General features: G+C 42.8%; 2 protein-coding genes across 3 annotated transcripts in view; one reads left to right on the top strand and one right to left on the bottom strand.

The window, feature by feature from the left end:
- Nucleotides 1-315: 315 nt before the first annotated feature.
- Nucleotides 316-15,235, top strand: MSH6 (mutS homolog 6). Its single transcript, XM_027889887.1, has 10 exons — nt 316-361; nt 2,344-2,546; nt 5,232-5,408; nt 6,486-9,029; nt 10,332-10,597; nt 11,223-11,340; nt 13,507-13,596; nt 14,109-14,263; nt 14,446-14,645; nt 15,067-15,235. The coding sequence occupies exons 2-10, from the start codon at nt 2,387-2,389 to the stop codon at nt 15,146-15,148; spliced, it is 3,792 nt and encodes a 1,263-aa protein (XP_027745688.1). The 5' UTR covers nt 316-361; nt 2,344-2,386; the 3' UTR covers nt 15,149-15,235.
- FBXO11 (F-box protein 11) overlaps nt 15,202-22,781 on the bottom strand; it is a 64,373-nt gene continuing 56,793 nt past the window's right edge. For both annotated transcript variants that reach the window (XM_027889890.1, XM_027889889.1), the window contains 9 exons: nt 21,668-21,790; nt 21,481-21,566; nt 21,033-21,109; nt 20,777-20,920; nt 19,742-19,852; nt 18,511-18,618; nt 17,102-17,210; nt 16,621-16,719; nt 15,202-16,542 (listed from right to left, as the gene is read on the bottom strand). In XM_027889890.1, the coding sequence (XP_027745691.1) occupies nt 16,413-16,542; nt 16,621-16,719; nt 17,102-17,210; nt 18,511-18,618; nt 19,742-19,852; nt 20,777-20,920; nt 21,033-21,109; nt 21,481-21,566; nt 21,668-21,790 (987 nt within the window). In that variant the 3' untranslated portion in view covers nt 15,202-16,412. The remainder of the gene's footprint in view (nt 16,543-16,620; nt 16,720-17,101; nt 17,211-18,510; nt 18,619-19,741; nt 19,853-20,776; nt 20,921-21,032; nt 21,110-21,480; nt 21,567-21,667; nt 21,791-22,781) is intronic.

Genomic DNA, 22,781 nt, shown 5'->3' with positions numbered 1-22,781 from the left:
GGTCGCCCCTCACGGTTCCCGCCACCGCGGCGGGCGGGACGGGGGCGGGGCCCGGCCAGGGGGCGGGGCCCGGCCCGCGTTTGGCGCGCTGTGGGCGCGCGCTTCCCGCCGCGGCCATGTCTCGGCAGAGCACTCTGCTTCGCTTCTTCTCCAAGGCCAGCCCGGCCCCGCCGGGGGACACCGTGCCGACAGCCGCCCCTCCGCCGGCCGGCGCGGGGCTCCGGCGGGGCCGGGGCTCTGGGGAGCAGAACGGCTGCCAGGCCGCCCGCGGCACCCCCGGCGGGGCGGGCGGAGCGGCGGCGCGGACCGGGGAGAACGGCGAGAAGGGCGAGGGAGGCGGCGCGGCCGTGAAGGCCTCCAGGTAGCGGCGGGGGAAGCGGGGAGGCCGCGGGAGCGCGGCCGGAGTGGGGGGGAGGGGGAGGCGGGAAGGGAAGGGGAGGCGGGACGGGTCTGAGGCCAGCGGCGGTGGGAGCGGGACCCTCGGGCCGCCCATGTCGTCCCTCCCGTCGCTGTCCCGCCCCCCGTGCCCTGGATGTGGTGGTGTCCCGCCCCCAGTCCCTGGATGCGGTGCCCGGCTGTGCCGGCCTGCAGCGGCCCGCGCTGCCGGCGGGCCTGGCCCGGCGGGACGGAGGGACACCTGCGGGGAGCGGGGCCCCGGGGCTGGTTTGTGCTCTTTGCAAGTAGTGTGTCACTCGTGCTCGTATTTCCTTTCCGTGGTGTATCACAGAATGGATCAGGCTGGAAGGGACCACAGTGTGTCATCCGGTCCAGCCTCCCTGCTCAGGCAGGGTCGTCCCAGAGGACATGGCACAGGATTGTGCCCACACGGTTCTTGAATATGTCCAGTGAGGGGGATGCCACACCCTCTCTGGGCAACCTGTGCCTGTGGTCACACATAGAGTAAATAAGTTCTCCGTGTTCAAGTGGAACTTCCTAAGCATCGGTTTCTGCCTGTTGCCTCTTGCCCTATTGCTTGGCACCACCAAGAAGAGCCTGGATCCAGCTTCTTGGCACCCTCCACTTCACATGTTTATACACATTGATGAGGTCCTTGCTCGGTCCTCTCTTCTTGAGGCTGAACAGGCCCCACTCCGTCAGCCTTTCCTCCTAAGAGGGATGCTGCAGTCCCTTAATCCTCTTTGTTGCCCTCCGCTGGAGCCACTCCAGGATCTCTGTGTCTCTCTTGTGCTGTAGACCATGATGGCAAGTGCTCAACATGCTAGCAAACTGAGTGTCACTGGTTCTTGAGCCACAGACCTCGGGAATATCCCAGCCCTCATCTGTGGGAGTGTGGCAGTGGCTGAAATATCAGGGGAGGAGGAGAGAGAAAATAAAAGCTGCGTCAGGTGCTTTGAAGTGGGGACAGAGTTCTATATTTATTCATTTTTCTGTAGCTTGAGGGTTTTTTTAAAATCTTACTCTTTTGCTTTAGGTGCCTGGTTGATAATTAGTCTCTACAGGAAAACTTGTCTTATTATGTGGGTTGATAACTCATAATACCTAGTCTGCAATCTTTTAGGTAGAGGCTAGTTGGACCCAGCTACTGTCTCCCTCCCTTAAATCCACAAAGAGCCTGGTTACATATGGCAGTAGGTGGCCCAGCTTGAGCACGGGGGTTGGACAAGATGACCTCCAGAGATCTCTTCCAACCTCAGCCAGTTTTCTGTGACTGTGAGTCCAGAGGAAGTCACAGAGATGCTTGGGGAGCTGGAGCATCTCTCCTGTGTAGACAGGCTGAGAGAGTTGGGGCTGTTCAGCCTGAAGAAGAGAAGGCTCCAGGGAGACCTTATAGCATCTTGCAGTACCTAAAGAGGCCTACAACAAACCTGGGGAGGGACTTTTTACAAGTAGTGATAGGACGAGGGGGAATGGCTTTAAACTGAAGGAGAGTAGGTTTAGATTAGATATTAGGAAGAAATTCTTTACTGTGAGGGTGGTGAGGCACTGGCACAGGTTGCCCAGAGAAGCTGCGGATGCTCCATCCCTGGAAGTGTTCAAGGCCAGGTTGGATGGGGCTTTGACCAACCTGGTCTAGTGGAAGGTGTCCCTGCCCATGGCAGGGGGTAGGAACTGGATGATCTTTAGGGTCCCATCAAACCCAAACTATTCTGTGATAAAGCTCGATCTCTGTGGGGATCCAGTAGAACTTAGGGGAGCAAATAAAAAAAAAATTGAGAGGTATTGGTGGTGGTACAGAAGGACTGTGTAATCCAGGTTGTACCACCTGGGAGCCTTCCAAGACCCAAAGGGTGTTCGCTGCTCAGAAGCAATGTGCAGTTACAGTTACGAAGAGAGAGAGCTCTTTTAAATGTCCCTTAAATTACACATTTGTTGTCCCTGCAGTGTCTCCTGTGAGTATTCTCCTGGGGACTTGGTCTGGGCCAAGATGGAAGGTTATCCTTGGTGGCCGTGTCTCATATACAACCACCCGACTGAAAGAACAATCGTCAGAGGAAAAGGAAAATCCACTCGTGTCCATGTACAGTTTTTTGATGACAGCCCTACAAGAGGCTGGATCAGTATTAAATACCTGAGGCCATATAAAGGTAAGAGATACAAATTAAACTTTCTGAAGTGGAAATATGCCACTTGTTTTGGAAAAATGTGCTTGAAGTATAAGGGTATGGTATTCTCCATACAGAAAGAGCAGCAAAGCGAGGTTAGAATTGAGCATGTTTTGTGCTCTGTAAATTAGACAAAGCAAGTTTTTGAGGATTACAGGTACATTTATGGTTATACAGATCTTTGAACATAAACCACTAAGCCCTCTTGTTTATTAGATTAGAACAACTAATTAAGCAAACTTGCTTATGTTTTAAAGCTTTTTCCTTTATTTCTCCCGTCAACATAATGAGTGTCTAAAGGATAAATCCAGTAATTCCACTTTTAGCCCCAAAATCCTTCATTTATTAGGAGTGTTGAACCCAGTTTTTAAGTAGCTATTTAGAAACTCTAGTTTGTCCAGAATCAGAAGACTAGGCTCAGGGTATTAGGTAACTAAAATTAATTCTACTGTGATGTTTCTTTTAGGCAATGCAACAGTTTTGCTAATAAAATATATAACTTGAGAATTGAGTGTGTTTGTGAGGGTATTGCTTGTAGTTACCAGTCAAAGCTGGTGTTTGTCATACTGAAGAAATGACTTGGCCAACTGGTAAAAAATCAAATATAATCAAGAATTATCGTTTTGCATAATCAATCTTACCTTCCTAATAATCATGATCTGTTTTCCACTTGTTTAATAATTTTACTGTTGCTGAAAACGAAATCATTGACTGTGAACTGTCATGTGTAAATCATGTTGCTGTGACCTGTCTTGTTGGTCAGTCAGATACTTCGGGTGTAATACAATATTTCTGATGTGCTTTAGGATTTGCTTACACCAGTGAAACAACTGAATTTAAGCAGTGTCTTCCTTTTTACAAATCAGAGTTCCATCTCCTATCATCATGTAGCCACATTTTTTTGGCTTCTTTATACTTCAAGGTATTGCACTTTGGCCATAGTTAGTTTTAAATTAAAATGTCATTGCTATGAGTGTTAACATAATGTAATGCAAGTGAGTTGGTCCATGGTTTATATGTGCCTTCCCTGAAGGTATTTTAAAAGGATCAAATGGATTTTGAGAGCCTGCAGTTGCACTTCAAAGCAAATACAGGTAATGGGAATTAATCTGTTTGCCAGTAGAAAATTGTGGAAAAATAAGAAGCCAGAGATACACAGGTTTTTCTATGAAAAATGTGTTGAATGCAGAACAGAGTAAAAATATTTAAAAGATGTGGTTTGCTTTAAAATGCAAGCAAAAAGCATCTAGGTATACAAAGGAAGAGTGTTGCAGTCTTTGGGTAAGAAAATGGTGCCGTTTTTTGTGTTGTGTTACTGTTTTTTACCTGAGTAAATACAGATAGGACAGGGCCAGAGGTGTTAACAGCTGGACGTGCAAGAAGGGCAGGCGAATACCAATTGGTAGAGTGCATATGCACACTTGAGTGTGCAGTTAAATTATGGAAGGAGATTTTTCTCCTGCCCTTGTTAAATTGCATTTAATATTAATGCAAACTATTTTTAGATCGCCTCACTGCATTTGCAAAACTAGAACGGAGAGATCTGGATTGCTAATGTGTTGCAATTGTGCTGTAGAAGGAGCTACTTGTAACTCCCTGCTTTGCTACTGCAAACTCAAATGAGGGTGAGCAGGAATGCCATTTGGCTTCTTTCGGAGGTACTTGGCCTCTTACAAGTCAGCTGCCTTTTGTCTGCCTCGAACTTTCAGTCAATAGCAGCGTGGGATGGGGTTCACAGGAGTGGGTGTAAGGACCTATCCAAACAGATCCTACTGTCATATGCAGACGAATAGACTTGTTAGAGCAGAAGCAGGAATTGCCCTTCTCTATCTGTCACATGCTCGTGTCCTCTTTTTCCTTTCCCCGAGTTGAACATGTGCTACCTTATATATAGCACTGTTTTCTTGAGCATGGCATTAAGATGAATCTCAGTGTCTTTGTGGGGCCTTTCTAGGAATCAGTCTGTAGATTGGTTGGCTTTGTTTTTGTGTTGTGTACAAGTGGTGGAAGGAGGAACTCTGGTGCTATGGGGGCTGTGAAAGAGGATGAGGGAATGGTGCAGTTATTAATAGCAGGCTTTGCTCGATACCCTGCAGTGTCAGGGTGAATTCACCAGCGTGATTGAGGATCAGCTAATCTGGCTAATAGGTCTGGGCACCTTGCTGTACTTCCAGGAGCAGTTTGGAGGCCAGCAGAGCTTTATTCAAGAGGTCTGTGTCATAAGTGACTTATGCCTATAATGTGAAGATAACTTTGTGGCTGAACTTGCCTGTGATTGCTAAAATACCCATGTGGTCTTAGTCAGGCCTGTTTGCTGCACTGTGAGTGTGAAGCATTATTTTCAATAGTAACTACAGTGAGTGTGAAGGTGTTTAGAGCTCAGCTTAGAAGTATTCACATGTGGTAATGGGTTACAGAAATAGAAGCAATTCTTCAAGTGTTCATGTACTAGGTAGGCATTTCAGTTGTGAATGTTTATACTTTCTCTAGGGGTAGTTTATCAGGCTGAATGATGGGTTGCTATATTTAAGTATGGTGGGAATGACTGGCAACAACACAGAATGTTAGGGAATTATACTAGTTGTCTGAATACATTTAAAAGTATGAACACTAACTGTTCAAATGCTAGACTAACTTCAGTTTCTGACAAATTTGTGGTTTTTACAGGTTCATCACATAGGGAGACGCTGAAGGGAGGAATGTTTTACAGTACAAAACCTGAAATTAAAAGAGCAATGGTGTTGGCAGACGATGCAATGAGCAAAGATAAAACTAAGCGGCTTGAGCTGGCAGTATGCAATGAACCTTCAGATACAGAGGAGGAGGAAGAGGAGGAAATAGAGGTAAAATGTTTCTTACTTGCTGTCATTTTCAGAAATAGTGCTAGAACCTAGGAGCTGTGCCTTGGAACTAAGCATGCAATGTCCTGCAATTCTCTGGTACAGCAATCACAGCTCATCTCGTCTTTAATTGTGTGTGCATATGTATCCATATGTCTTTTTTTTTTTTTTTACTGCTTCTGTATTGTCAGGTCACATGCTGGTCTCTCACCTTTTCTAGTTTGAAAGACAAGTCTAGTTTGAAAGACGAGTGTTTTGCATGGTAAGGACTGACCTCCTGAAGCTGCTTAACTCCCCTGACTCTTCACTCATCGCTCCCTGGGTGACACACTTTCTCACTCATAAGTCCTTTTTTCTGGTGCATCATTTTAATCATCTCTATCTGCTATTCATATTCCAAGTTGCCTTAAGTTTGATCTGAAGTTTTAGTGTGTTATAATGTAAAAATTTGTAACATTTTTTTCATGGCAATGGTGCAGTGGGTACTGGCACTTTGTACTCACTCCAGTCCCTCCACTGATGTTTTTTTCCAGCACTGTCACTGGAATTATTAAAGTGTAAGGCTGAAAAGGCAAATAATGGAGTTTCTTTTTCATTCAAAATCTTCTTGAAGCTTACTATAAGGTAGTATGTTTCTATGTGGAAATGAGTAGTTAATTCAAAAGCAAAAATCAAGGGCGAATCTCATATGGCCTTGTGCTGAAAGGTGGCAAGACCTCATCGTGTTTCTGACAAAAGTTAACATTTAGTTAGTCTGTGAGGTGTTTCTCCTTTGTGCTTAATTTCATGTGCTATATCCTTTCTGTGCAGTTTAAATGTTTTGTTCATCAGCATCAGTTATGCACAGTACTGAATGAGGCTGTAAAGGACACAAATAGGAGTAATTATGCCACTGGCCAGTAGCAGTTAGTTATCCAGAAAAAAAAACTGAATTCTGTTAAGGTAAATGGAATTTTCTGTGGCTCTGCTGTCTCTTGCTTGAAGTATCATAGCTACTGCATTATTGCACACTTTTGCACTTCTTTTTTCAGCAGTGACTTTGTAACCAGAATTATCTATGGGTAAAATAATTTATTTTTCCAGATGAGTGAAAATGCATCAGGCAACAGTGATGATTGCAGTAGTGATGAGGACATGAAGAGCAATAAGCGAGTAAAGAGCAGGGAAAGAGCTGTAAAAACCAAGAGAAGAAGAGTGTTGGATTCTGACAGTGACCACGAAGGCTCTGACACAGAGTTCAAGCCTGATGTGAAAGAAGCAGCAAGCAGTGAGGAAGCGAGTAGTGGGGTGGATGAAAATGAATCTTCTGACACAGAGACAGATGCAGAAAGCATTGCAGAAAGTCCCATAAAAGTCCCTTCTAAACGAAAGAGAACAGAGGTGAAAAAGCCTGCTAAAAGGAGTAGCTTAGGAAACGAATCTTCTGAAACACCCAAAAGAGCAGCAACGGTCTCTTCAGAAGCCAAGTCCAAGCTGACATCGTTTGCAGCACCTGAAAGTTTTGAATCTCAAGCAAATGCTTGCAATGGAGGCATTGGTGGCTTCACAGTGTGGGAACACGAAAAGCTCGATTGGCTGCAGGAAGGGAAAAGGAAAGATGCGCACAGGAAGCGTCAGGGTGACCCTGATTATGACCCTTGCACTCTCTACGTGCCCGAGGATTATCTCAACAAGTGTACACCAGGAATGCGGAGGTGGTGGCAGCTGAAAAGTCAGAACTTTGATGCTGTGATTTTCTACAAAGTTGGAAAGTTCTACGAGTTGTATCACATGGATGCAGTCATTGGTGTAAATGAGCTGGGCTTGATCTTTATGAAAGGTACTTGGGCCCATTCAGGTTTTCCAGAAATTGCATTTGGGAGATTCTCTGATGTTCTAGTGCAGAAAGGCTACAAGGTAGCCCGTGTCGAGCAAACAGAAACTCCTGAAATGATGGAAGCGCGCTGCAAGTCAGCGGCCCACACCACAAAGTTTGACAGGGTGGTACGCCGAGAAATCTGCAGGATCATCACCAAAGGAACTCAGACTTACAGCATTATGGACTGTGATCCCTCTGAGAACCACAGCAGATACCTTCTGTGTGTTAAGGAGAAAGAAGACTCCTCTGGACAACGTGTGTACGGGGTCTGCTTTGTTGACACGTCGGTGGGGAAGTTTTTTGTAGGCCAGTTCTCAGATGATCGTCACTGCTCGAGGTTTAGGACTTTGGTAGCACATTACACTCCTGTGCAGGTACTGTACGAGAAGGGGAACCTGTCTGTGGACACACAGAAGATACTGAAGGGCTCACTTGTTTCTTGCATTCAGGAAGGGCTGATCTCGGGTTCCCAGTTCTGGAATGCATCTAAAACACTAAAAGTCCTTCTTGAAGAAGAGTATTTCAAGGAGAAGCAGAACTCTGAAAATGGGTGTTCTCTGCCCTCTGTAATCAAATCTCTGACTTCAGAGAGTGATTCGCTGGGATTAACTCCTGGTGATAACAGTGAATTAGCTTTGTCAGCTCTTGGGGGGTGTGTCTTCTATCTCAAAAGATGTCTGATTGATCAGGAGCTGCTGTCACGGGCAAACTTCGAGGAATATGTCCCTGTGGATATTGCTACTGCAAGAACTACGAGTTCAAGTAGTTTGTTTGCCAAAACTGACCAGCGGATGGTGCTGGATGGAGTCACCCTGATGAACTTGGAAGTCCTGCAGAACGGAACCAATGGAAGCACAGAAGGTACTTTGTTGGAAAGGATCGATTCTTGTTGTACACCATTTGGGAAGCGACTCCTGAAACAGTGGCTTTGTGCTCCACTTTGTAATCCTAAATCCATCAATGCTCGTTTGGATGCTGTTGAGGACCTTGTGGCAGTGCCAGATAAAATGTCCGAAGTTAGTGAGCACTTGAAGAAACTGCCTGACCTTGAAAGGCTGCTCAACAAAATTCACAGTATTGGATCACCGCTCAAAAGCCAGAACCATCCTGACAGCAGGGCCATCTTTTACGAAGAAATCAAATACAGCAAAAAGAAAATCGCTGACTTTTTGTCTGCACTGGAGGGTTTTAAAGTCATGAATGAAATTGTTGATGTCATGGAAGAGGTCGCCAGGGACTTCAAATCGAAAGTCCTGAGGCAGCTAGTCACCCGCAAGGCCACAAACCCAGACGGCCGCTTCCCAGACTTGAGTGCAGAGCTTACAAGATGGGATACTGCTTTTGATCACAACCAGGCTCGGAAGACAGGGGTGATTACTCCGAAGGCAGGTTTTGACCCCGATTACGATGGAGCACTACAGGATATTAAAGCTGTCGAGGAAGATCTTCAGAAGTACCTGGATAAGCAGCGCAAACTGCTCGGATTCAAATCCATCCAGTACTGGGGGACAGGCAAAAACCGATACCAAATGGAAATACCAGAAAGCGTCATATCACGTAAGCTGCCCGAGGAATACGAGCTGAGGTCGAGCAGGAAGGGGTACAAGCGTTACTGGACCAAGGAGATCGAGAAGATGCTGGCGGCGATGGCCAACGCGGAAGAGCGGCGCGACGCGGCGCTGAAGGACTGCATGAGGCGCCTGTTCTACAACTTCGACAAAAATAGCAAGGACTGGCAGGCAGCTGTGGAGTGCATTGCTGTGCTGGGTAAGAGCTCTGCTTCGTTCTGACGTGGGGCAAAAATTACTCTCGTGTAGGAAATGATGGCATCTCATCTGGAGAAGCAAAAAAGGCTGTGTTGCCAACTCTTAAGCTGTAGTTTAAAAACTCTGATTGTGATAACCGCTTTGGTAGTTAACAGTGATTCCTGGTTTTCCTTCCTGTCAGTAAATGGCAGGACAGTTGCTGGGTCTGGATGTTTGCAAGCTCTTTCTTCGTTCCTGTTGTGTGGTTGTAGCTGTGCAGCTAAGTATTTCTCACTGTTCAGTGTAGCCTGGTGGGTCTCTCACTGCTTCCTGATTCTTGTAGATTAGTAACTTCTTATTAAATGGAGGTATAAAGACCTGCATAGTCATCTCCTTTTCATCTGAGCAGGCTGCTCTCTCAGTAGCCTTTAAAAATAAAGTTTGAAGTGGTGATCGTCAAGCCTTGAAGAAGGTAGTCTAGTAGGAAGACTTCCCCAAATCTTCTTAAATTTCTGGAATAGAACAGTCTCCTGTATTCCATTCTCAGGACTGGCATGCTTTTGTACTGTGGATTTTCTGCTAGGGTGAGGGACTCTGGGATGTCTTTGTTCCAGCGAGAAATGAAAGCATTCTCTGAATGCCACTGGGGCAGAAAAGGGAGGACAGGCAGGCAGGGAGTGTTGGCTAGGAACAGATTTGCTGGGAGATCTGGGAAGGAATGACATCAGCTACACCACAGCATCAGAGAATTCTGATCAATTCAGAATACTGAACTTGTTTCCAGTAGAGGCTGAGCTGCAATTTTCTGTATGTAAAGCCTCTAAAATCATAGAGTGGTCTCGTTTTGTAAGTAAGGAGACTTGTGCTGCTGGTTTTTGCTGGACCAACAGACTTTTAATATTTATATAAATTTCCTCTGAAAATTCTAAGCAGCATTATGATCCTTCACAAAGTAATTCACTGTCATAGAAGCTGATTTCCTCTTTAGTTACTCAAAATGAAAAATAAAGCAAAAAAGGAATGTTTTATACATGTACTTTTGAAGTGAAATAATGTGGATTTTAAAGGCTTTTAAACTGAAAAAGCTAGAGGGGAGGATTTTAACCTGACAACAGTAGAGAAATCTGGAAGGAATGAGGAAAGGCAGTGTAAATATTCCCACCTTTTACTTGTTCTGGAGTGCTTCTTGGGTATTTTCCTCTAGAGGAAAATGGAGTGAATTGGAAAATTGTGCTTACAAAATTGCTATTCAGTGAGTGAATGAATTCCAGTGAATGAAGAAAAATGAAAGTGTGACTTACTGGAATTTCTCCTAACTTTATAGATGTCTTGATGTCCCTCGCTCGCTACAGTCAAGATGGTGATGGACCTCTGTGCCGACCTGTAATTGTGCTGCCTGTGGATGGTGCTCCTCCCTTCCTGGAACTTAGAAACTCGCGCCATCCGTGCATCACAAAAACCTTCTTTGGGGATGAGTTCATTCCCAACGACATCGTGATCGGCGCCAGGGATGAAGGCAGCAGCAGTGAAGCTTCCTGTGTGTTGGTAACCGGCCCGAATATGGGCGGCAAATCTACGCTCATGAGACAGGTGATGGGCTGTCCGTGTAAGGTCTGATGTTCCACAGTGCCTCTGTGTTTGGCATAAGGGAATTACAAGGCCTGGCTGTTGCCAGAGGAGGTCCCAGAAGCGGCCTTTGGGGTGTGCAGCACAGCACAACAACTGCACTGTAAAGACAGAGTCTGGTAGAAAATACCCGTGTTTAGACAGATTTTCTACTTTCACTTTAGGGAGGAATAAGTTTTATTTCTCCTGTGAGAGATGGTTGGGGAAAAGAGATAGAGTACCTTAGATAGAGTACCTTTTATGTTTTTCAAGTGACTTCTCTAGGACTTGGCATCATCTGGCAAAAGGTGATTCTACAGGTTGAACGAGATGAAACTAGAGATCAATGGCACCTGTGAAAGCAGCAGGGAGTTTGCTTTATAATCACTGCTTGCTGTGATAACTTGTGTTTTGAAACCTTCCAGAGTAGTTTAGTCCTGCCTGAGATTATGATGCTGCAGCCTGGAGCTGTTAAAACAGCAGGAAACTTTATGTACTCTAGTCTTTGCTTTAGGGGGAAAACAGAGTTTCATCCCTTCGTTTTCTCTGTGTGGAACTGAAGCTCTGAGCATATTGTGGAAACGTGACTGTGTCCCTGTGTGTTCTGCAGGCTGGTCTCCTGGCTGTCATGGCCCAGCTGGGGTGCTACGTCCCTGCGGAGGCCTGCAGGCTCACCCCCATTGACAGGGTGTTCACGCGGCTCGGCGCCTCAGACAGAATCATGTCGGGTGAGTTTATTCCAAAGGGCTTTTGCCACCCAGGGACTTTCTTCTCTTGCTCTGAGTGGCAAGTTGGAAAGGGACGGGCATATTGATTGTGCAGGGAGAGCTGGGCATTAATCTGCTGCCTCTCATTGTTCAGCGTGAAAACAGGATTGTGGTTGTGCTTTATTTCTCTCCGTTGTTATTTTTGATGGACACAGAGGATCGCTTTTAATGAATTTTAATATTAAAAGCTGGATGCCAGTCCACGGAATCTCTTTTTGGATATGGTACAGTTGATTATATTCTACTCACATTGGTATCTTTTTCTAAGTGTTCTGAACTGGGACAGTGATATTTGGGTAGCTGTTGTAGAGTTGTTTTTTGTACCTTATCACCAGGACTAAAAGTCTCTTGTTTCAGTCAGAAAGACTTATGCCTGAAATTATGCCTGATTTCCTCAGACAAGGAAAAGAGCCAGGCTTCCCTCTTAGAAGCAAGAGTTGACAATTCTTGGGAGTATTTTGTCTCTTTAATGGAGAGGGTGACACAACAACTGGAATGGGAATTCTGCCTATGGTGGGGGACAAAGTGTCACAGGACTAGAAAAACAAAATTACAGTTGTGGTAAGAAGAGTAGTATCACTGCTCATTTAAGGAGGGCACTGATTTTCTGTGATCTCTCTGCTGAAAAATATGGGTCAGTGAATATGAAAGGATTTAAGCCTACTGGACTTGTTGCACATAAGGAATTTGGAAATGAATCATTCTGAGTTCTTAATTAAAAAAAAATATTTACACTTCCCCAAATCAAAGTTTTTCTTTGCACCTAGAGAATGTTATTAAGGTTTTTTTGCCTAGTTAGTTTCCATTTTGTTTAATTTCAGTACAAAACCAAATCTTAAGTGTAGAAGAATACCTAAGTGCTTATGGTAGAAGTAAAACCCGCCCTTCCTGCATGAGAGGTGGTCTAGCAAAATGTGACATTTTCAATTTTCTATCAACTGAGAACTGTTCTTTTACGAATAGATGCACAAATGTTATAACATTTCACATTGTAAGGCTGAACAGTGCACAGGAGAACTAGATTTGATATCTGTTCTTGATGCATTAGTTTGCACACTGTGTAGATAAGAAAGCACAGCAAAAGTTGTTCCATGGCAGTTGCTCTGTAAGGGATGTCAACAGGGCTTTTATGAAGTTAGCTTTTAAAGCAATATAATTTTAAAATCGCCTGTGCGATTTTAGGGCTTTATTTTCTAAAGCGAATAAATGATTATTCTTAAACATTGGTAAAAACATATTCAATCTTGGAGATTTCTTTAAATGAATCCAGAAAATGAGGATTCATGGACACTGCTTAATAATTCATGTTGGAAAACTTATGTTAGAGAAAAGCAGTGATCATGCAGCACAAGTACAGGAAGTAAGTGCTTGCTTTTAATGGAATAAATTACATTAATTGCTACTGCTTGTGATTATTTGTAATGAACAATATAAAGAACTAGTAAATCCAGATTTTATAAGTGTGCGTTTATCATGTGGAAGGGTGGGAATAATTGTGTGCTTCTGCTTGTAATCTGCTAAAACCAATTTCAGGTTTAAATTTCAGGCCTTGTATTATCTGGGTTGCTGCAACTCCCACGAGATGTTCAAGCCTCTGCAGCAGAATACCTCTTTTGTCACAATTCACTCAATTCAAGTGCATACAAATAAAGCCTTTATTATCCAAATAATTTGTTACCTTATGACATCACAACCAAAACAATAACTTCAGTCTCTCAGTGTTTGCTTGCTTTTTCACTGAAAAGCCACACACACCTTAGGCCTGTCTCTTGCATTTAGAGCAAGAAGGGGCAAAAGATTCCCCCAGTCTTGTGTCCTTTGTGCACCTCTTTTTGTCCAGCTGGTACATTTGACAAGTGTTATTAAAGGTGGACAGATATGGTGGCCTTAAAACTTAATTAACTGTACTTGGGCCTATGCCTGTACTCTTAAGGAACCAAACCCTGCTTTTTCTGGCAAATGGAAGCCCACCATTTTCACACTGGAAATAAAGCTCTATGTTTTTGTTCAGTTTTGGTTTGCTATTCAGTTTCAATTTACCTTTACCAAGATTTTAGTGCAGATTAAATGGGGGTTGAGTTGTGGCCTTCAGATCTTTTGACTACTTTCTTTGTCATTTCCTTTGAGGTGAAAGCACCTTCTTTGTTGAATTGAGTGAGACTTCCAGCATTCTCCAGCATGCAACAGAGCATTCCCTCGTTCTTGTGGATGAACTGGGTAATTACTCTATAGTTTTAACATAATACTCCTGATGTTTAACTGGTCAGTGTCTAATGCCCTCTAAAAGATGTACTTTGTGTGTGCTTCAGGACCTGATACACCACCTCCCACCCACCCCACCTTGTTATTACCCTATAACTGTGTTTTCCTGTTTTTCCTTTACGTAATTACTTGCAGCAAACCTTGGAAGAGCAGAAACATCTTTTTCTGCAGTGCAGAGGAGTGTGACTGTTACAGAGCAAATACTTGGGTATTTATATATTTATACTGGATATACCAGGATCCCACCGATCCTGGTGGCTCTCACCACTCACTGCTGTTAGTCCACCTTCCACACAGCGCTGAGGGAATAAAACCAACACTACAAAGGCATTGCTGCATTTGCCTTTAGAAAAGCACCTCTACCTCTGGTTCTCCATTTTAACAATTAAAGGGATGTGCGTCTCTCCCCAGTGTCAAGTAAACTATGGACTGAATTGACAGCCAAAGCTGTCCTGTTCTCCCTCCAGGCAGAGGCACAGCTACCTTTGATGGAACAGCAATAGCAAGTGCTGTTGTGAAGGAGCTGGCAGAGAGGATCCGGTGTCGGACGCTGTTCTCCACTCACTACCACTCGCTGGTGGAGGACCATTCCCGCAGCGCGGCCGTGCGCCTGGGGCACATGGTAGGTGTGAGCGCTGTACAAGCCCTGAGGCCTGAAGGGCAGGATTTTTGTGGCTGGGGGAGGATCCCATGCTTTGCACCCTCTCCTGTGCGTTTTGAGAAGAGGACATGATGTCCCATGTGTTTATTAGGCTGCAGGTAGGTCTGTGCTGCAATCGCTGACTTGTGACTTGCGCTTCCTAGGCATGCATGGTTGAAAATGAGAGTGAGGATCCAAGCCAGGAAACAATTACGTTCTTGTACAAGTTCGCTGAAGGAGCATGCCCGAAGAGCTATGGCTTCAATGCAGCAAGACTCGCAGATATTCCAGATGACATTATTCAGAAGGGGCACAGAAAAGCCAAGGAGTTTGAAAAAACAACCCTCTCACTCAGAGTATTTAGGTAAGGCCTTGGGTTTCTGTATTTAATGTGCACATTACTTAGTGGTGGCACCCATTTTAAAATTTGGGGAGTGGCTTTTGCTCAGTCTCACAGCTGTGGGGGCAGCTACCACTTTTGGGAACAGCAAATGTACTTCACAGAGGGAGGGAGGAGGTACTGCAGGAGGGCAGATATGAGTGGCAGTGCACTATTTTATGCCAGTCTTAATTTGCACAGCGGTGCTGGGCTGGCTGTGCGCTGAGCCAGACTGGGGGAAAGGCTGTGCAGTGCTGGGGGGCACCGGGGGGACCTTACAGCAGTACGGGAGCCTCTGCTGCTGGCAGCCTTTACACCAGGCCCAGTGGTCTTCTGTGTCTCCCAAAGCTTAAGCTCTGCCCCTCAGTGTCCATCCACATTCCGCAAGGGTGTTTTTTTCCCTCAGGTACCTGTGCCAGGTAGTGGATGGTGCTACAAGTGATGCAAATGCTGTGCAGAAACTCACCGCAATGATCAGCCACCTTTAAGAACATGCAAGTTTTGTAGGGGCAGTTTCTCAAAAACATGGTAACAGACAACATTATGATCTAATAAACTTTATTTTTTAAAAATGACCATTTTTCCATTGTCTTTCCTAGGAAATTAAACCCTTTAATTCATACCTACCCTCTACATAATGGTTATTGAGTACTCCACAATATATTAAGTCTAGATGTTATGGTACATGCATACACTTTCAGGCTGTTGATTACCCACTGTCACCAATACACATAAATGGAAAAAAGCTATGAAACTGTATAGGGCTGTATATATACTTGTCTCAGCTTCATTAGAGCAGGAAATTGCTGTGATTTTTTTTCCAGCAGGTTATGTAAGTAATGTCCAGACTGTTCAAAAAAAACTATGAACAGAGTAAAGTACAAGACTGTTTTGAGGAGACTTTCTACTGTGTACTTTAAAACATAGTAAAATTTCTTTCACAAAACTTAGTTACATGGGTACTTTGTTTTATAGTGCATTATAGTCTAGGAAGTCTCATTAAAACACTCGCTTTTTTCTTTTTGTTAGGGTGGTTTGAGTACAGACTATTGCTGGGGCAGGGGAGGAGATTATTCTAACTTCAGAGGACACCAGAAAAATTGCTGGATATAATTTAAGATTAGTGTTTTCTCTTTCATAGAAAGAACGTACATACTGGGACATGAGTACAGTTACAGCAAGTCTAGGTGTGCTAACAAAACAGGACACATTCAAGTACAATAAGATTTTTTTGCTTGAAATTAGAAACAAACTACATGAGATTAAAGCATTAAAATCATATTTCTCAATCTGAATAAATGTTAAAAAATCAAAAGAAATGCAGAAGTGCTAGCTCACATTTTTACCATGTTACAAAAGCAATTGGTACCCATGTCCATAAAGGCAGCAACAAAGAATGCTGCTTGTCTACAGAATAGTACTACTGCAAATTGGACTGCGTTTCAATGCTACTTGTAAAAACACCAGCTCTCAGAAGTTGGTATCTGTACAAAATTGCAGCTTATTTTTCTTCACTTCTGTCCCTTCAAAGTCTTTGTTTACACAGTAATGCTAAAACGCCCAGTTCTGTTATCCTGAGTCAACATATTGCCACTTTCTTTTTTGGTAGGTTGAGCTCCATAGTGTCAACACCTCACACATCCACTTTAATACAGTCTCTTTCTGCAGAAATGGGCAAGTGTAACTTCCTCCAAAAAAAAAGTTTTAATAGGTATGATATTAGAATGGCAGGACTTTCTTTCTGAAAGGAATTCAGTTGTGCTGCAATGTATTAGATTCTATAGGTGGAGCAGAGTCATATAGTGTATCTGTATCGTGTGTAGGCTCTCCGGCAAGCGTACAGGGATTGGACAGTGTTCCAGCACCACAGTCACAGAAAAACCTACAACGAGAGAGAGCCCTTTAGTGTCTGCTTCCCTCGCGCTCTCCACACAGCCCCACACCCTGGTCTGGCACGTACCTATCATGTCTAATGAATTCTACGTCATGTCCTTGATGGCACTTCTTAATGCAGTTCACACAGATGGCGTTGCGGTCTGTGGTGTTGCAGGTGTGACATCTGAAGGGAAAAGCAGCACATTAGGCATGAGCCAAAACCCGACGAGCTCTCCAGCAAAGGGCAGAACAGCACTAAGGAAAAGGGGTGTACAGGGCTGTAAAGCTTGGGATTTTTACGCAAACTTGGATTTCACAGCACGCCCTTTTTTTGCTTGTGTTGAAAATGCAGTTGTGCTGTGTAATCCCTCAGGCTGAATCAGTTTTCCTCAAGCCCACAGTAAATTCCAGACAACAGGAACTTGTTCAATCCTCCTATTGCTGTTGAGGGAGAACACACATTTGTGTGTTCATAGACATATGGCAACTGTTCTAGGGACCTTGTGGGAAGAGAAATGGTGTTTATATGAAAATCTTACTGTAGGTGATGGGAAAGAACCTGTTACCTGTAGAAGTCATGCATCGGGTAGCTGGTGTAGCTTGAGATCTTATACAAACACTGGCCTCTACTGACAGCTTTCTCTATGGCATCTTGATTGTTCATTATTTTGTTATCTGTTGGAGGGAAAAAAACAAATCCAGAACTAATCACACCTGGATCAATGACTTATTTTTTTTCCTTGAGGTGTTGAAGCAGAAGGCCCATTAGGAAGTTAGTTCTGTGCCTACATTTTAGTTTTGGCATTTCCACATATCAAATCCTCGATGCCAGCTCACAAGGCACACGCCCAGAGAGCTGTGCACTCCTCAGGTGAGAAACACTGTTCTGCACTGCACACACAGCATAAAACACCTGACAGCCTCCATCTGAATACTCTCTGCAGTGGCCTGTCAATAAACGGTTGCAGACACAAGCCTTCCTAGTTTTCTACTGAGGAGCCTGAAAACTGAATGTTTAAAAGTCTCCCACCTATCAGAAGGACTTTTATACATCCCTTAGGAAGAGAAAAAGGATTGCTTCTTTCTCCATCAGAATTCAGGAATGAGATGCTTTCCAACACAATGGAAGTGGAAATTAGGTCTGCCCAGCCCCAGCAATTAAAAGATGTGCCCAAGGCACAGGAAATGTGATAATCCCCTCTGTTATTCAGCTACTAGATCTTGTGTCAAGTCCCGAAGTGCACCTCAAACTAGATTTGCCCACTCCAAATAGTGTCACAGCACCAACTGATGCAGGGAGGAAGCCCAGGAGCTGTGAAATGGGGAGCCAGAGCTTGTGTTCCAAGTGGTGTAAAGGATTCATGGGAAGAGACTTAACAACCACAACCAAGCATGTAAAAATTCTGCAAACTGAACCGTTTTCTTCTAGAATAACCTCCTGGAGCTGTCTGGCATTCAGACCATCATTCCCATCTTCTTCAAGTAGATCTTGTCTCATGCACACTTCCCCACTATACATGAGAATTTTATGTATGTAAAATGTATTTTCTGAAGAAAGTGATTTGGGAATGTAAATATTCATGCTTTTAGATCCTAAAAGTGAAGTGAGGCATGTTGCTTTACTGGACACTTCTTTTTGGATATGTGAGAAAAGACTTTCCATTATATTAACTTAAAATTGGAGTTTGAGATGGGGGCTGAAGACCAGTAACCAGTTCAGAAGCCATTCTGAGACAGAAGAGCTAATAAGAGAGTTTTAATATTATAGCAAAACCTTAAGCTACCTTTGAAAGTGTCTGTCTAAAAATCTTAGCACAGCCTAATTGGCTCATTACCTTCCGCTGAAACTCTGAGTCACAACTCAGCTTAAGGTGGTACCAAATCTGAGCCTCAAAGGCTGCAATAAACCCAAGACCCAGCACCAAAGGAAAAAATGGCAAGTGAACAAACACAACCATGGAGGGCTCAGGCTCACCTTTCATCGTGACATTGACACCAGATGCTAGAAATAAACCTCCAAAGCGGTTGTTGAAAATCTGATTGCCTTCTAATGTTGCAGTCGCATGATTTGTTATTTCAATACCTTTATTGGTTTGAGGGAACAAAGAAGAGAAAAGAAAGTGGCAAAGTTAAATCCTTGGTGATTGTGCATTGGTACCTCTCTCATGTTCCTTATTTTTTAAAACCATCATAAATAAACTCAGGGTGAAACTGCACTGTAATTTGTTAAAAAACTGAGGTTCAAATGCTGCTGTTGAATCCTTTCAGAGCTGCAGCTGGCATGCACGGTTTCTGGGAGGAACACCACACTACTGGCTTGTCTCGTAACAAAATGGTACTATGATCATGTATCATTTTCAAGGGGGATATAATCTCTGGGTGGTTAAGGCTGTCATCTTCATGTACATTTGCAAGTTCTTGTGCACATACCTTACCCTTTTTAAAATATCTTTTTAAAAAAGTTCTCAAGATGGGAACCTAAAATAATTTCTTTAACTCTTAGCTTTTATCAGTAACCCGTGTCTTCCAAGTCATTTGTCCGGGACTGCTCTTGACAGCAACCTATCCTTCCCCCCCACCACACTGAAACAACACCTTTAGAGGCTCTTCTCAGAAGACTTGCTTCTTCTGAAAGAAAGATGGGAGAAAACTCAAGAATGCAATTTTAGTTGAAATGGAATGGAATGCAAGAAGTATGGAACGGCGATGATTAAACAGTAAATTGCCAAAAAATCACGGTTAAACATTCTTCATCTCTTTTGGAGCAAGAAACACTCATATTTGTAATTTTTCTAGTTTATGGAGTGAGAAAGTTGAACTTGAGATGCAATTCAAATCTCTTCAAAACGTATATTTGCTCACTTAGTTTCCTAAGTTTTAAAGCAGTGATAAAATATTCAGACCAGCATCCAGCAGATCAACTGTGAATATGTCCTAGACAATTTTATCCATTAATTCTAAAATAAAACAATGAAAAATTATTTCTTTAAAAATAAGAGAAAAAAGAATGTGTCACTTCTCAACATGCTAATAATTCCAGAGACTGCTATAAACATATTCTGGCTACAATACTGAATTCTCAGATTACTTCTAGAATACACTATTAAAATGTCTAAATACCATGGGGTAAAGAAACTCAGAGTTAGCTTTGTGAAGAGCTTACTGCAAGCTCTAACTCTTCCAAATTTGATTTAAACAACACAAACCTGCAGCAAATCCATCAAATATTCGGTTTTTCCTTAGCACAGGGTGGCTGTTGGTGCTGATAAGAACACCAGCTTGAGCATTCCTGAAGATATCATTCTCTTCCAGAAGACCTACGACAGACCAACACACAAGACATTTGGGCCTGGTAACATTTCCTGACCTGTAACCATTCTATGACATACTTTCAAAAGATCTCATCTGTTATCATCCTGCTAATTCCTTTCATTTGGAGAATACCCACCAAGAGCACTGAAGTTAGTGATAAAACTTTAAAGTAATTGGCAGTGTATAATCTTGGAAGTGTATTTTTTCAGTATACAGAATAGAATTTGGGATCATAAGCACCATTACAAAGAATTAAGTCTTTTAGTTTTCCAAATTTTCTTCTATTTTTTTTCCAACACCTTTCTGTTCTTGTCTTCTAAAACAGGCAGCCTGCTAAAGCCAAGTTTCACTTGCATTTTTTTGGTATTGTAGGACAGGATTACTCTGAAATACTTAATTTAAAATTAAAGCTCATTTACAGCAAACGATTATCTACAAAATAGGAGAAGCTTGATATCAGGACACCCAAGTCAGGAGACTTCAGACAGGGACCACTTCTAAGTTTACAAGTATACAAGAGATTCCTTAGAGATCTGTCTTTCCTGTCCCCCACACCCTCCCTAAATCTTGGACACTGGCAGAACCTGAACTGTTCAGGTGCGTGACTCTGGCTACGTGACTTGAATCCAATACTGTATTTCAGTCAAATGGCAAAGCTTACAAAAGCAGATGGGATAGAAGTACTGTCCTAAGCAGCAATCTAACAGTCGTCTTGGATGAGATTAATTACCTCTCTGCCTCCCACAGATTTCAGTATTACTGATGTAATTAAGGCTAAAAAGCATCTGGGTACATTCACTATAACTATTTTATTACTTCAGAAGACAAGAGCTATATTTCTAAAGAGCACTTGAAAAAGGACACTGTTTAATCTGAAATTAAACTCTTATCCAGAATATTCAGTATATGCCAGTAAGAGAAAAAACTACCTCTTCCTCCATTAAATATACAGATGCCTCCATCTCTTCCATCATGGATTTTATTTCTTCTTAGTGTAGGATTACTGTCTGTTTTAATCCATACACCAGCCATTGCATTATCAAAAATTTCATTGTCTTCTATAAATCCAAGCCCTAAAAATGAAGAAAGGGTGGAAAAAAAGTAAAATCAAGAAGGATAATAAATGATAAGAGATAACATTGCAGAGCATAATCCATTCTGGATAAACATGAAAAACAAACCTACCAGAATTATAGACAAGAATACCACCATTCTGACCACCCCAGATCTTGTTGCGTCTAATTTTGGGGTTGCTTCCAGTTCTAGAGTAAAATGTAAGCAAAGAAGTAATTTAAAACAGTTTACTACATGCCAAGAAGGCCAAACACTTAAAACACATCTAAAGAACCGCCCCACAGATCTCACTGCTTAAAAATCTTAGTAAAATACAGTTCTTTCCAAACATGCAAACGTATTTTAGCTTTACAGACTCCAAGGGCCACTGCATATTCTAGTCAATATTTGGGCTCTATTACTAATAACTTTCTTGTAGGTTAAAGCAGAGGGTATTCAAAAATACTGGATTTCAAAAAAAGTTATTTTTATAAACAAAATGACAAGAACAGTTAAAAAGACATAAAAGAGCGCAAGCCAAGCTACATCTGTTTTGAGATAAAAGCAGAATAAATGTTACCTTATCTGAACCCCTGAGTACATGTGATTATAGATGTCATTGTCTTCTAACACGCCATGTCCATTGTCATAAAAATAAACTCCAACCTAACACATCAAGAATTAAATTATTAGTTCCAAAGTAATGAGGCATAAAACCACAGACTTTCTTTTCTGTGGCCCTCTTGTAACCACAGAGCAAAACTCACTTGTTTTCCACTGTGTATTCTGTTTCTCCTCAAGACTGGAGTGCTCCCTGTTGTCACCCAGACTCCAGCCAAAGTATTGCTGTAAACTTCGTTTTCCTCAATCACACCTTGTCCTTTTTCATGCTAAATCAAGATGGTTTAAGAGTTGAGAATACCTAATAATATTTTTCTACTGTACACATCCCTCCCCAACATGGCTTCTTTACTGTAGCAAAGTAATTCCTTTCTAATTGAGTACATTTATTCACCTTTTTCCTAAACAGCACATCATGATTTTCTATGCCTGCAATGAAACACCTTGCATGTAAATCCTTCTATTTCAAGGCTCTGCAGTGGTATTTGCAAATCTCTGCTGGTTGGCAGCATGGTTGCTCCCCAGCACCGTGCACTCACATAAAGCTCTGGCATGTGGTTCTTAAACCTACACCCAGCCCTGTCCACCAGAAGGACAAACAACTGGCAGTACTATCCCCACCACGTGTTTGGGCTCCCAGGTAAAGCATGAGTGTTCTTGGTCAGGGGAAGCTATTCTGGTTAGATTTACACAATGAACAGATGAAGCTGCACACCTGCAGCATTAGCTGAACCTTAGGTAACTTCTGGCAGAAAGCCATACAAATATTTCTCCAAATCTGATATTGCTAAAGGCAATCTGACAGCTCTTTCAGTTCAATCAGCAGAGCCTTGCACACACTGGAAATTGTGCTTTATTCCCCACTTCTACAATGCACAACCACACAGAAATTGCAATGTAAATGACCCTGAAGGCATTAAAAAAAAACAATCTTATTTGAGGTTAGTGGTAAACACATTACACTCCAAAAAAGCTGAGCAGACTTCTAGTTTTTTTAAAATTACATACTACTATGAAAACTAAGCCTTTTCAAAAAGCTTTTAACCAAGAAATGATGAAATTCTGCAATCTATCCCATTTTAAATATTTTACTCTGTAATAGGAAAGATTTAGTGGCATTCATAAAAGCCTTCATCTTTTAAATATCAGCATCGGCTTCAGTTTCTTACAACGAACCCAGTTTAGAACACAAGAAACTCAATCACTGTAAACACAAACATTTTAGAGAGTACTCTTCTCTAAGGTTTATAAAACACAACA

Source organism: Empidonax traillii, unplaced genomic scaffold (genome assembly GCF_003031625.1).
Source record: "Empidonax traillii isolate 1590-97213 ecotype Southwest subspecies unplaced genomic scaffold, ASM303162v1 scaffold275:size1536655, whole genome shotgun sequence".
NCBI lineage: Eukaryota > Metazoa > Chordata > Aves > Passeriformes > Tyrannidae > Empidonax > Empidonax traillii.
The sequence above is the reverse complement of the archived record's forward strand: the minus strand, read 5'-3'. Positions and strand labels throughout refer to the sequence as shown.